Source organism: Mobula hypostoma, chromosome 5 (genome assembly GCF_963921235.1).
Source record: "Mobula hypostoma chromosome 5, sMobHyp1.1, whole genome shotgun sequence".
NCBI lineage: Eukaryota > Metazoa > Chordata > Chondrichthyes > Myliobatiformes > Myliobatidae > Mobula > Mobula hypostoma.
Window position 1 is genome coordinate 103,416,647 of NC_086101.1, and position 13,013 is coordinate 103,429,659.

Sequence of the window (13,013 nt, forward strand, 5' to 3'; positions counted from 1 at the left end):
TATGCCTTCTTAACCATAGAGTCAACCTGCACAGCAGCTTTGTGTCCTATGGACTCAGACCCCAAGATCCCCACTGCCAAGAGTTTTACCATTAATCCTATATTCTGCCATCATATTTGACCTACCAAAATGAACCACTTCACACTTATCTGGGTTGAACTCCATCTGACATTTCTCAGCCCAGTTTTACATCCTATTATTGTCCCGCTGTAAGCTCTGACAGCCCTCCACACTATCCACAACACCCCCAATCTTTGTGTCATCAGCAAATTTACTAACCCATCCCTCCACTTCCTCATCCAGGTCATTTATGAAAATCACAGAGTAGGGGTCCCAGAACAGATCCCTGAGGCACACCACTGGTCACTGACCTCCATGCAGAGTATGATCCATCTACAACCACTCTTTGCCTTCTGTGAGCAAGCTAATTCTGGGTCCACAAAGCAATGTCCCCTTGGATCCCATGCCTCCTTACTTTCTCAATAAGCCTTGCATGGGACACCTTGTCAACTGCCTTGCTGAAATCCATATACACTACACTTACTGCTGTACCTTCATCAATGTGTTTATGAAAACACATTGATTATGAAAACACATCCTCAAAAAATTCAATCAGGCTCGAAAGGCATGACCTGCCTTTGACTATGCTGACTATTCCTAATCATATTATGCCTCTTCAAATGTTCATAAATCCTGCCTTTCAGGATCTTTTCCATCATTGAACCACTGAAGTAAGACTCACTTGTCTATAATTTCTTGGGCTATCTCTACTCCCTTTCTTGAATAAGGGAACAACATCTGCAACCCTCCAATCCTCCAGAACCTCTCCCATCGCCATTGATGATGCAAAGATCATCGCCAGAGGCTCAGCAATCTCCTCCCTCGCCTCCCACAGTAGCCTGGGATACATTTCATTCAGTCCCGGAGACTTATCCAACTTGATACTTTCTAAAAGCTCCAGCACATCCTCTTTCTTAATATCTATATGCACAACCTTTTCAATCCGCTGTAAATCATCCCTACAATCGCTAAGATCCTCTTCCATAGTGAATACTGAAGCAAAGTATTCATTAAGTACCTCCGCTATCTCCTCCTGTTCCATAGATTTTTCAACAGCCTTTGTACACTATGGTTTCTATACCCTACCATCCTTTCCCTGTCTCATTGGAATGTACATGTGCAGAACGCCACACAAATATCCCTTGAGCATTTGGCCCATTTCTTCAGTACATTTCCCTGAGACCACCTGTGCCCAATTTATGCTTCCAAGTTCCTGCCCGGTAGCTTCATATTTCCCCTTACTCCAATTAAATGCTTTCCTAACTTATCTGTTCCTATCCCTCTCCAATGCTATGGTAAAGGAGATAGAATTGTGATCACTATCTCCAAAATGCTATCTCACTGAGAGACCTGACACCTGACCAGGTTCACTTCCAAATACCAGGTCAAGTACAGCCTCTCCTCTTGTAGGCTTATTTACATATTGTGTCAAGAAACCTTCCTGAACACACCTAACAAACTCCACCCCATCTTAACCTCTTGCTCTAGGGAGATGCCAATCAATATTTAGGAAATTAAAATCTCTGACCATGGCAGCCCTATTATTACACCTTTCCAGAGTCTCTCTCCCTAGCTGCTCCTTGATGTCCCTGTTATATTCGGTGGTCTATATATATATAAAAAAAAACCAGTAGAGTTATTGACCCCCTTCCTGTTCCTAACTTCCACCCACGGAGACTCAGTAGACAATCCCTCCATGACTTCCTCCTCTTCTGCAGCCGTGACACTCTCTGATCAGCAGTGCCACACCCCCACCTCTTTTGCCTCCCTCCCTGTCCTTTCTGAAACAGCTAAGTAACTATTCCTGCCCCTGAGCCATCCAAGTCTCTGTAATGGCCACAACATCATTGATCCAAGTACTGATCCACGCTTTAAGCTCATCCATTTTGTTCATAATGCTTCTTGCATTAAAAATCTCAAACCATTGGTTTGAGCGCATCCCTTCTCTATCACCTGTCTATCCTGCCTCTCGCACTGTCTCCAAGCTTGCTCTATTTGTGAGCCAAAAGTCCCTTCCTCCGTCTCTTCAGTTTGATTCCTACCCTCCAACAATTCTAGTTTAAACTCTCCCAATAGCCTTAGCAAACCTCCCCGCCAGGACATTGGTCCCCCTGGGATTCAAGTGCAACCCGTCGTTTTTGTACAGGTCACTCCTGCCCCAGGAGAGGTCCCAATGATCCAGAAATCTGAAACCCTGGCCCCTGATCCAATCCTTCAGCCATGCATTTATCCTCCACCTCACTCTATTCCTATACTCACTGTCACGTGGCACAGGCAGTAATCCCGAGATTACTACCTTTGAGGTCCTGCTTCTCAACTTCCTTCCTGACTCCCTGTAGCCTGTTTTCAGGACCTCCTCCCTTTTCCTACCCATGTCGTCAGTACCAATATGTACATGACTTCTGGCTGTTCCCCTTCCCACTTCAGGACATGATCAGAAACATCCCAAACCCTGGCACCCGCGAGGCAAATTACCATCCACGTTTCTTTCTTGCGTCCACAGAATCTCCTGTCTGACCCCCAACTATAAGAGTCCCCTATCACTGCTGCCGTCCTCTTCCTTTCCCTACCCTTCTGAGTCACAGGCCCAGACTCTGTGCCAGAGGCGCAGCCACTGTTGCTTCCCCCAGGTAGGTCATCCCCCCCCAACAGTACTCAAACAGGAGTACTTATTGTTAAGGGTGACAGCCACAGGGGTATTCTCTAGTATCTGCCTCTTGAAGGAGCAACACCGCATATTCCACCTGGGTAGCATCCAACCTAATGGCACGAACATCGACTTATGGTAAATTTCCCCCTCCCCCTTCCTCCTTCAGTTCCCCACTCTGGCCCCCCTTTTACCTCTGCTCACCTGTCTATCACCTCCCTCTGTGTCCCTTCTCCTTCCCTTTCTTCCATGGTCCACCTTCTTAGAGTTATAGAAAACTACAGCACCAAAACAGGCCCATCAGCCCATCTAGTCCATGCTAAACCACTTAAGCTGCTTAGTCGCATCGACCTGTAGCCAGACCATAGCTTTCCACACCATTGCCATCCATGTACCTGCCTTCTTCTCCAGCCCATTACCTTTTTCACCTATCAGCTCCCAGCTGCTTGCTTCATACCCCCTCTCCAACTCAAGTGCTGACCAGCTGGTGGCGCAATGAGATCAGTGCCGCACTCCGGAGAGAAGGTTCCCGAGTTCGAATCCAGGTCGGGCCACCCCCGAGTACACTTTCCATCAGAGCCAGGTTGAGTGTCGAGCTAGCCACTCGGCCTCGAAAAAAATACAAGGGTCGAGTCAGGAACGTTCATACCATAACCCGGATAATCCTGACACCACGTGCCAGGCAAGAATGGCTGAATGTCTGGTACGACACGCTTTAAAAAAAAACACATTCAAGTGCTTCACATATCACCTTCTATCTTGTACTCCTTCCCCTCCCCCCACTTTCATATTCTGGCATCTTCTTTCCTTTCCAGTCCTGAAGAAAGGTCTCAGCCCGAAACATTGACTGACTATTCATTTCCTAGAAGCTGCCTGACTTGCTGAGTTCCTCCAGCATTTTGTATGGGTTCCTTTAGATTTCCAGCATCTGCAGAATATCTTGTGTATGTGGAATTGGTAAATGTGTGTTAATCTGAAATAGACAATAGGTGCAGGAGTAGGCCATTTGGCCCTTCGAGCCAGCACCACCATTCACTGTGATCATGACTGATCATCTACAATCAGTATCCAGTTCCTGCCTTATCCCCATAACCTTTGATTCAGCTATCTTTAAGAGCTGTATCCATCTCTTTCTTGAAAGCATCCAGAGACTTGGCCTCCACAGCCTTCTGGGGCAGAGCATTCCATATATCCACCACTCTCTGGGTGAAAAAGTTTTTCCTCAACTCCGTTCTAAATGGCCTACCCCTTATTCTTAAACTGTGGCCGCTGGTTCTGGACTCACCCATCAGCGGGAACATGCTTCCTGCCTCCAGCGTGTCCAATCCCTTAATAATCTTATATGTTTCCATAAGATCCCCTTCTAAATTCCAGAGTATACAAGCCCAGCCGCTCCAGTCTTTCGACATATGACAGTCCCGCCATCCCGGGAATTAACCTTGTGGACCTACGCTGCACTCCCTCAATAGCAAGAATGTCCTTCCTCAAATTTGGAGACCAAAACTGCACACAGTACTCCAGGTGTGGCCCTGTACAGCTGCAGAAGGACCTCTTCGCTCTTGTATTCAATTCCCCTTGTTATGAAGGCCAGCATGCCATTAGCTTTCTTCACTGCCTGCTGTACTTGCATGCTTGCTTTCAGTGACTGATGTACAAGAACACCTAGATCTCATTGTGCTTCCCCTTTTCCTAACTTGACTCTATTTAGATAATAATCTGCCTTCCTGTTCTTACCACCAAAGTGGATAACCTCACATTTATCCACATTAAACTGCATCTGCCCACTCACCCAGCCTGTCCAAGTCACCCTGCATTCTCATAACATCCTCCTCACATTTCACACTGCCACCCAGCTTTGTGTCATCGGCAAATTTGCTAATGTTACTTTTAATTCCCTTATCTAAATCATTAATATATATTGCAAACAGCTGCGGTCCCAGCACTGAACCCTGCGGTACCCCACTGGTCACCGCCTGCCAATCCGAAAGGGACCTGTTAATCGCTACTCTTTGTTTTCTGTCAGCCAGCCAATTTTCAATCCATGTCAGTACTCTGCCTCCAATACCATGTGCCCTAATTTTGCCCACTAATCTCCTATGTGGGACTTTATCAAAGGCTTTCTGAAAGTCCAGGTACACTACATCCACTGGCTCTCCCTTGTCCATTTTCATAGTTACATCCTCAAAAAATTCCAGAAGATTAGTCAAGCACGATTTCCCCTTCGTAAATCCATGCTGACTCAGACCAATCCTGTTACTGCTATCCAGATGTTTCGTAATTTCATCTTTTATAATCGACTCCAGCATCTTTCCCACCACCGACGTCAGGCTAACCGGTCTATAATTCCGTTTTCTCTCTTCCTCCCTTCTTGAAGAGAGGGACAACATTAGCCACCCTCCAATCCACAGGAACTGATCCTGAGTCTAGTGCTTCAGAGAAAAGAAGCTGTCATTGTTTCTTACAGGTGACCCAAGCCCACTCCAGGATCATTTAGCATTACCCTTTCAGAGATCCAAGCAGTTTTTCTGCCTAAGTAAAGGACCAGACTTCAGAGGTCAAAGGGAAAGTTCAACCATCCCCACAACCTCTGTCAAATAGCATGGACAGTCAGTGAAGCCACTCCCTAGCAACAGCACCTTTTGTATGCCTGACCCTGAATTATAAAAGACAATGTGTTTATTCCAGCAGAGGCACTGTCCAATGATAATCTCCTACACAAAATCTATCTGATGTTCTTTCCTTTGCCCTTTACTCTACCAGGTCTCGATAACCAGATCAGATATCTCCTGGTTTGAGCACTGCTGAAGATATTTGGCTCAAATCCAAAGACTCTTGTCATTTAGTTCTTGACTTGCATCCAGAGAAACTTTATGGAATAGCAACACTGAGAACGCCTCCTCTGGGTGAATGTGAGAAACAAGGGAGTTTGAAGGAAAACATTTTAAAACTGATGCCTCCTGTTTAAAAATGGGGAATTTTCAAATGAACCCCTGGAATTTCCTGCTACAGAGGGCTGTGGAAGCTAGATCATTAGAAATTTTTAAGGCAGAGATTGATAAATATTTGAAAGGTCTATCTGCTGCTGGAGGAAGGCCCCTGTACTAGAGTGATCTCTGCCTCTGCCTCTCTACCTTGACAAACTATTATGCTGCTTAGTCTCACTGACCTGCTCCTGAACCATCGCCCTCCGTACCCCTCCTATTCATGTACTTAGCTAAATTTTATGGGAATAGCCACAGAAGAAGAGAGTGAGAGTTTGGCACAGACTAGAAGGGCCGAGGTGGCCTGTTTCCATGCTGTAATTGTTATATGGTCATAGAAGAGCTGAGGGCAGCGTACAGTAGATCAGTCAATATCATATTGAATATTCGGACAGAGTAGAGGGAGCAGTAGGCCAATCTCTGCTGATAGGTTCTTGGGATTGGAGGGTGATACAACACTAAGACGAGCTCAAAGTTCAAAGTACAAAATGCAGAGTAATATGTATTATCAGAGTACATACTTATCACCACGTACAACCCTGAGATTCTTTTTCCAACAGGCATATTTAGCAGATCTATAGAACAGTAACTGTAAACAGGATCAATGCAGATGAAAATGCAGCTATTCAGTGAAACTTGTACATACCAACGAAGATGTCCAACTCCCTCTAACCCAGGGGATTCCCAGCCTGGGATGCACAGACTCCCAGCATTGGGCCGTGGTATAAAAAAAGGTTGGGAACCCCTTCCTGTCCGTGTACCTGTCCAAATGCCTCTTAACTGCCATCATTGTTGCTTCACTCTATCTGACACATGCATATACGCACGGCCCTCTGTATGAATACAGTTTCCTTAGTTCCTTTTAAATCTTTCTGGTCTCACTTTAAACCCATTCCCTGACCGCAGGGAAAAAGCTATCTGCATTCACCCTATCCATGCCCATGGTGATTTTTACTCCTCTACAATTCAACACATCCCAGTCTCCTGTGCGCAAAGGAGCAAACTATTGCAATTAATTTATTCAACCAACACACATCAAAGTTGCTGGTGAACGCAGCAGGCCAGGCAGCATCTCTAGACGGAGGTACAGTCGACGTTTCAGGCCGAGACCCTTCATCAGGTTTCGGCCTAAAGATAAACACAAAATAATCTGCAGATGCTGGGGTCAAAGCAACACTCACAACGCGCTGGAGGAACTCAGCAGGTCGGGCAGCATCCGTGGAAAAGATCGGTCGACGTTTCGGGCCGGAACGCTTCATCAGGACTGTAGGGGGAAGGGGCAGAGGCCCTATAAAGAAGGTGGGGGGAGGATGGGAAGGATGGTAGGTTCCAGTTGAAACGTTTCGGGCCGGAACCCTTCGTCAGGACTGTAGGGGGAAGGGGCAGAAGCCCTGTAGAGAGATGCATTTCCTCCTAGAGATGCTGCCTGGCCTGCTGCGTTCACCAGCAACTTTGATGTGTGTTGCTTGAAATTTCAGCATCTGCAGAATTCCTCATGTTTGCAATTGGTTTATTATTGTCTTATGTTCCGAGATACAGTGAAAAGCTTGTCTTGCATAAACAGTGCATTGTAGATCAAAACACTACACGGTGTATTAAGCTAAATGAAGGTTAAACCATATCAATAAAGTGTAAAATCTACTGAAAGAGTGCAGTGCAGGTAAGGTGCAGCATCATAACAGAAGTCCAAGGACCATTTTATCTCACAAGAGGTCCGTTCAGTGGGATCGCTGTTCTTGAGACTGGTGGTGCACTCTTTCAGGCTATTGAATCTTTTACCTGATGAAGGAAGGGAACAAGAGAGAATGTCTGGGAGGGTGGGCTCTTTGATTTTGCTGTCTGCTATCCTGAGGCAGCAAGGAGTATAACTAGAGTCCATCGAGGGAGGATGGTTCCTGTGATGTGCTCCACAGCTCTGTGCAGAACAATTGCCATACCAAGCCATGGTGCACCTGGACAGGATGCTTTCTATGGTGCACCAATAAAAATAAGTAATAATCAATACAGACATGCCAAATTTTTTGTACTGTTTGGTTGGAAATTAAATTTGATTTTCCATATGACTGGTGCTATGGAATTAATGACAGTCATTTGTGTTTCAGGATTCCTCTCCATCTTGCAACTACAGAATAGTGCCAACATCACTTCCCCTGTCCAGTACCCTAACCACCACTCTTTCAAATGCTTCGACTTGTGAGAGGACCACACCTTCTCCACAGTCACCAAACAAAGGTCAGTATGTGCAGTGCAGAAATCGGGTGGCAGGGTGGAGATGCTTCTCTACCAAAGGAGGTGTTAGGTGATCCCTCCCTTCGTTGGCCTGCAGGTCACCCTTGGGCAAGGTGTAGCACCTGCTTAGCCCCATCCCTCCCCCACCTCCACGTGAAGCTATGGGAGCAGGTGGTGGATGGTCGAATGAGCAGCTAGTGCATATCACAAGTCCTGGTGATGTGACCACTGTTGCCAGGCAGACAATCTCTGAAGAGTATTGGTAATGGCTGGGATCACCCGTCTTGTAAAGACACTGCCCAGAGAAGGCAATAGCAAACAACTTCTGCAGATAAATTTGCCAAGAACAATCATAGTCATGGAAAGACCATGATCGCCCACATCATACAACACGGTACATAATGAACAAAACAAGTAGGGGTCAGATACTGATATTCCAGTCTGAATCTGAACTCAGAATGCCAGTCCAGCCCAAAGCAACAGACTGAGTGTTTCTGTACTCCCATACAAGGAGTTATCTCCATCGAAGATGTTGGGATCCAACCATAACCTACTTCAAAATGTAAAACTTACCAAAGGAGGTGCCTGTGTGGCAGGAGCAGTACAGGAAATGAGTGATTTTATGCCTGATACTCTGCCTAACTAAGGCTATCCCACAAAATGGTAGGGGCAAAGTCCCACAATTATCTCAGCAGCTCAGGCAGCATCTATGGAGGGAAATGAAAAGTTGAAGTTTTGGGCTGGGACCCTTTATCAGGGCTAGAAAGGAAAAGGGCAGAAGCCAGTATAAGAAGGTGGGGCAGGGGAAGAAACTCAAGCTAGCAGATAAAAGGTGAAGGAGTGTGGGGGAGGGGAATGAAAAGGCATGAGCTCAGAAAAGATAGGAGCTGATGAGTGGACCACAGAACAGAGAGAGCCCCCTCACCACTTCTCTTCTCCTTCCACACCCTCTCTATTTTCCTATCACCTCCCTTGGTTCCCCACTTCCTTTTTTTTAATCCATAGCCTCTATATCTTAGTCATTCAAGAACTTATACAAATGTTTCTTAAATATTATGAGACAATCTTCCTTGATCACCCCCTCAAGCACTACAATTCATTTTTCAACCATTTTCTGTGGAAAGTCTTCATCTCTTCCAAACTTCCTACGTCTTAACTTAAATCTATGCGCTCTCAGTTTAAGACATCCCCCAATGTTATCCCTCATCTATAGTGAAGTCCATCACTCCTGCTGGATCATAGGCTGTCGACAGCAGCTTGCCAGAGTCCTGGCCAGTCTGTCAAGTTGTCGCCAGTGCAGTCCATCTTCCCCTTCTTCCCCCAGTGAGGAGGTCTTTGGAGTTTCTGTTGGCATTTCTGTAGGTCTGGGTTTTTTATAGGATGGGGTTGGACCATAAGATACAGGAGCAGAATTAGGCCCAATCTTCTGTTTTCTCCCATACCTCCACACCCTGACCTATCAACCTCTGCCTTAAATATACCCAATGACTTGTCTCCGTAGCTGCCTATGGCAACAAATTCCATAGATTCACCACTCTCTGACTAAAGAAATTCCTCCTCATCTCCATTCGAAATTGTGAGTCTAGTCTTAGACTCCCCCACCATCAAGAAACATCCTTTCCACATCCACTCCATCAACGCCTTTCAACATTTAATAGGTTTCAATGAGATCCCCCAGCAATCTTCTGAATTCTACTGAGTACAGGTCCAGAGCCATCAAACCCCACTTGGAGTACTGTGCTCAGTTCTGGTCACCTCACTGCAGGAAGGATGTGGAAGCCATAGAAAGGGTGCAGAGGAGATTTACAAGGATGTTGCCTGGATTGGGGAGCACGCCTTATGAGAAAAGGTTGAGTGAACCTGGCCTTTTTTCCTTGGAGCGACGGAGGATGAGAGGGATTGATCGTGTGGATAGTCAGAGGCTTTTTCCCAAGGCTGAAATGGTTGCCTCAAGAGGACACAGGTTTAAGGTGCTGGGGAGTAGGTACAGGGGAAGGTTTTTTACTCAGTGGTGAGTGCGTGGAATGGGCTGCTGGCAACGGTGGTGGAGGCGGATACGATGGGGTCTTTTAAGAGACTTTTGGACAGGTACATGAAGCTTAGAAAAATAGAGGGCTATGGGTAAGCCTAGTAATTTCTAACGTAGGGACATGTTTGGCACAACCGTGGGCCGAAGGGCCTGTACTGTGCTGTAGGTTTTCTATGTTTCTTAAACACTCATCACAAGGGAAGCCTTTCAATCTGGAATCATTTTTGTGAACCTCCTGTGAACCCTCTCCAGTATCAGCACATCCTTTCTTAGATAAGGGGCCCAAAACTTCTCTCAATACTCCAAGTGAGGCCTCAGCAGCCAGTGCCTTATAAGGCCTCAACATTACATCCTTGCTTTTATATTCTCAACCTCTTGAAATGAATGTTAACATTATCAGTCATTAGCCACATGTCCACTTCTTTTACAGCCAGGCCTGGGACTGTCCATGGCAGAGTCAAACCTCATCTATCTCCCTCATCATTTTGTATACTTTTATGAGGGCAACCTTTAACCTCCTGCTGTCTATGGAAAACTGCTGCTGACCTTCTCCCTACTTACAACTGAAATGTTCCGATCCTGGCAATATTATGGCGAACTTCCTCTGTGCTAAAACATAGAGGTCATTGATTGAATATGGGTAAATGGGATGAGTGTAGGGCGATACAATGGCTGGAAGAGTCCTCAGGTGGAAGCAGAGTCTTGAGAGAGGTTGCTGAAGAGATAATGGATGCATTGGACACGATCTTTCAAGAATCACTTGATTCTGCCATAGTCCCGGAGGACTGGAAGATTGCAATTAACTATTAACTAAATGAGGAGAAGGTTCAAACTTCAGAGATGCAGAGAGACTTAGGAGACCTCGTGCAAGACTCCCAGAAGGTTAACTTACAAGTTGAGACTGCGGTAAAGAAGACAAATGCAATGTTGGCATTTATTGTAAAGGGAATAGAATATACGAGGGGTGATTGATAGCTTCACGGCCTAAGGTAGAAGGAGTCAATTTTAGAAAACCTAGCACATTTATTTTTCAACATAGGCCCCTCCTACATGTACACACTTAGCCCAACGGTCGTGGAGCATACGGATCCCTTCTTTGTAGAAGTGATCCACAGCAGGGGTGTTTGATAAGTTCGTGGCCTAGGGTAGAAGGAGATGAGTTATTAACTTCAAACTTTCTGCATCATCACTCAGAGTTGAACTGCACGTGCATGTAATGAGAGCGTCTTGGACCTCCAGGTGGTCCACAGCAGCGGTAATTGATAAGACTGTGGCCTAAGGTAGGAGATGAGTTATACAGCTCTTGTTTGAGTGAAAATCAAGAAATTTTGAAGTTAATAACTCATCTTCTTCTACCTTAGGCCACGAACTTATCAATTACCCCTGCTGTGGACCAGTTCTGGAGGTCCAAGATGCCGACTTCTACAAAGAAGGGATCCGTATGCTCCACGACCACTGGACTAAGTGTGTACATGTAGGAAAAATAAATGTGCTAGGTTTTCTAAAATTGACTCCTCCTACCTTAGGCCACAAACTTATCAATCACCCCTCGTAAAAGCAAGGAGATAATGCTGACAACAGGAATTCTGCAGATGCTGGAAATTCAAGCAACATACATCAAAGTTGCTGGTGAACGCAGCAGGCCAAGCAGCATCTATAGGAAGAGGCGCAGTCGACGTTTCAGGCCGAGACCCTTCATCAGGACTAACTGAAGGAAGAGTGAGTAAGGTATTTGAAAGCTGGAGGGGGAGGGGGAGATGCAAAATGATAGGAGAAGACAGGAGGGGGAGGGATAGAGCCGAGAGCTGGACAGGTGATAGGCAAAAGGGGATACGAGAGGATCATGGGACAGGAGGTCCGGGAAGAAAGACGGGGGGGCGGGGGGGTGACCCAGAGGATGGGCAAGAGGTATATTCAGAGGGACAGAGGGAGAAAAAGGAGAGTGAGAGAAAGAATGTGTGCATAAAAATGAGTAACAGATGGGGTACGAGGGGGAGGTGGGGCCTAGCGGAAGTTGGAGAAGTCAATGTTCATGCCATCAGGTTGGAGGCTACCCAGACGGAATATAAGGTGTTGTTCCTCCAACCTGAGTGTGGCTTCATCTTTACAGTAGAGGAGGCCGTGGATAGACATGTCAGAATGGGAATGGGATGTGGAATTAAAATGTGTGGCCACTGGGAGATCCTGCTTTCTCTGGCGGACAGAGCGTAGATGTTCAGCAAAGCGGTCTCCCAGTCTGCGTCGGGTCTCACCAATATATAAAAGGCCACATCGGGAGCACCGGACGCAGTATATCACCCCAGTCGACTCACAGGTGAAGTGATGCCTCACCTGGAAGGACTGTTTGGGGCCCTGAATGGTGGTAAGGGAGGAAGTGTAAGGGCATGTGTAGCACTTGTTCCACTTACACGGATAAGTGCCAGGAGGGAGATCAGTGGGGAGGGATGGGGGGGGACGAATGGACAAGGGAGTTGTGTAGGGAGCGATCCCTGCGGAATGCAGAGAGGGGGGGGAGGGAAAGATGTGCTTAGTGGTGGGATCCCGTTGGAGGTGGCGGAAGTTACGGAGAATAATATGTTGGACCCGGAGGCTGGTGGGGTGGTAGGTGAGACCCTTACTCACTCTTCCTTCAGTTAGTCCTGACGAAGGGTCTCAGCCTGAAACGTCGACTGCGCCTCTTCCTATAGATGCTGCTTGGCCTTCTGCGTTCACCAGCAACTTTGATGTGTGTTGCTTGAGATAATGCTGAGCCTTTATAAGACACTAGTCAGGCTGCACTTGGAGTATTGTCAACAGTTTTGGGCCCCATATCTCACAGGATGTGCTGCCATTGAAGAGATTCCAGAGGAGGTTCATGAGGATGATTCTGGAATGAAGAAGTTAACATATGAGGAGCTTTAGATTCGTACTCACTGGAATTTAGAAGAATGCGGGAGGGGAATCTCATTGAAACCTACTGAATGTTGAAAGTACTAGATGGGGTGGATGTGGAGAGGATGTTTCCTATGGTGGGGATATCCAGAACTAGAGGGCACAGTCTGAAAATGGAGGGCAACCTTTTTAGAAC

At 46.4% G+C, this 13,013-nt stretch overlaps 1 protein-coding gene across 9 annotated transcripts in view; it reads left to right on the plus strand.

Annotated features, from left to right (window-relative positions):
* The window catches only part of LOC134346237 (espin-like), a 51,558-nt gene that overhangs the window by 14,164 nt on the left and 24,381 nt on the right, over positions 1-13,013 (plus strand). For all 9 annotated transcript variants that reach the window (XM_063047552.1, XM_063047553.1, XM_063047556.1 and 6 more), the window contains one exon: positions 7,791-7,920. Coding sequence is in view for 2 of the 9 variants with exons in the window: in XM_063047558.1 (XP_062903628.1) it covers positions 7,791-7,920 (130 nt within the window). In the remaining 7 variants the exon portion in view is untranslated. The remainder of the gene's footprint in view (positions 1-7,790; positions 7,921-13,013) is intronic.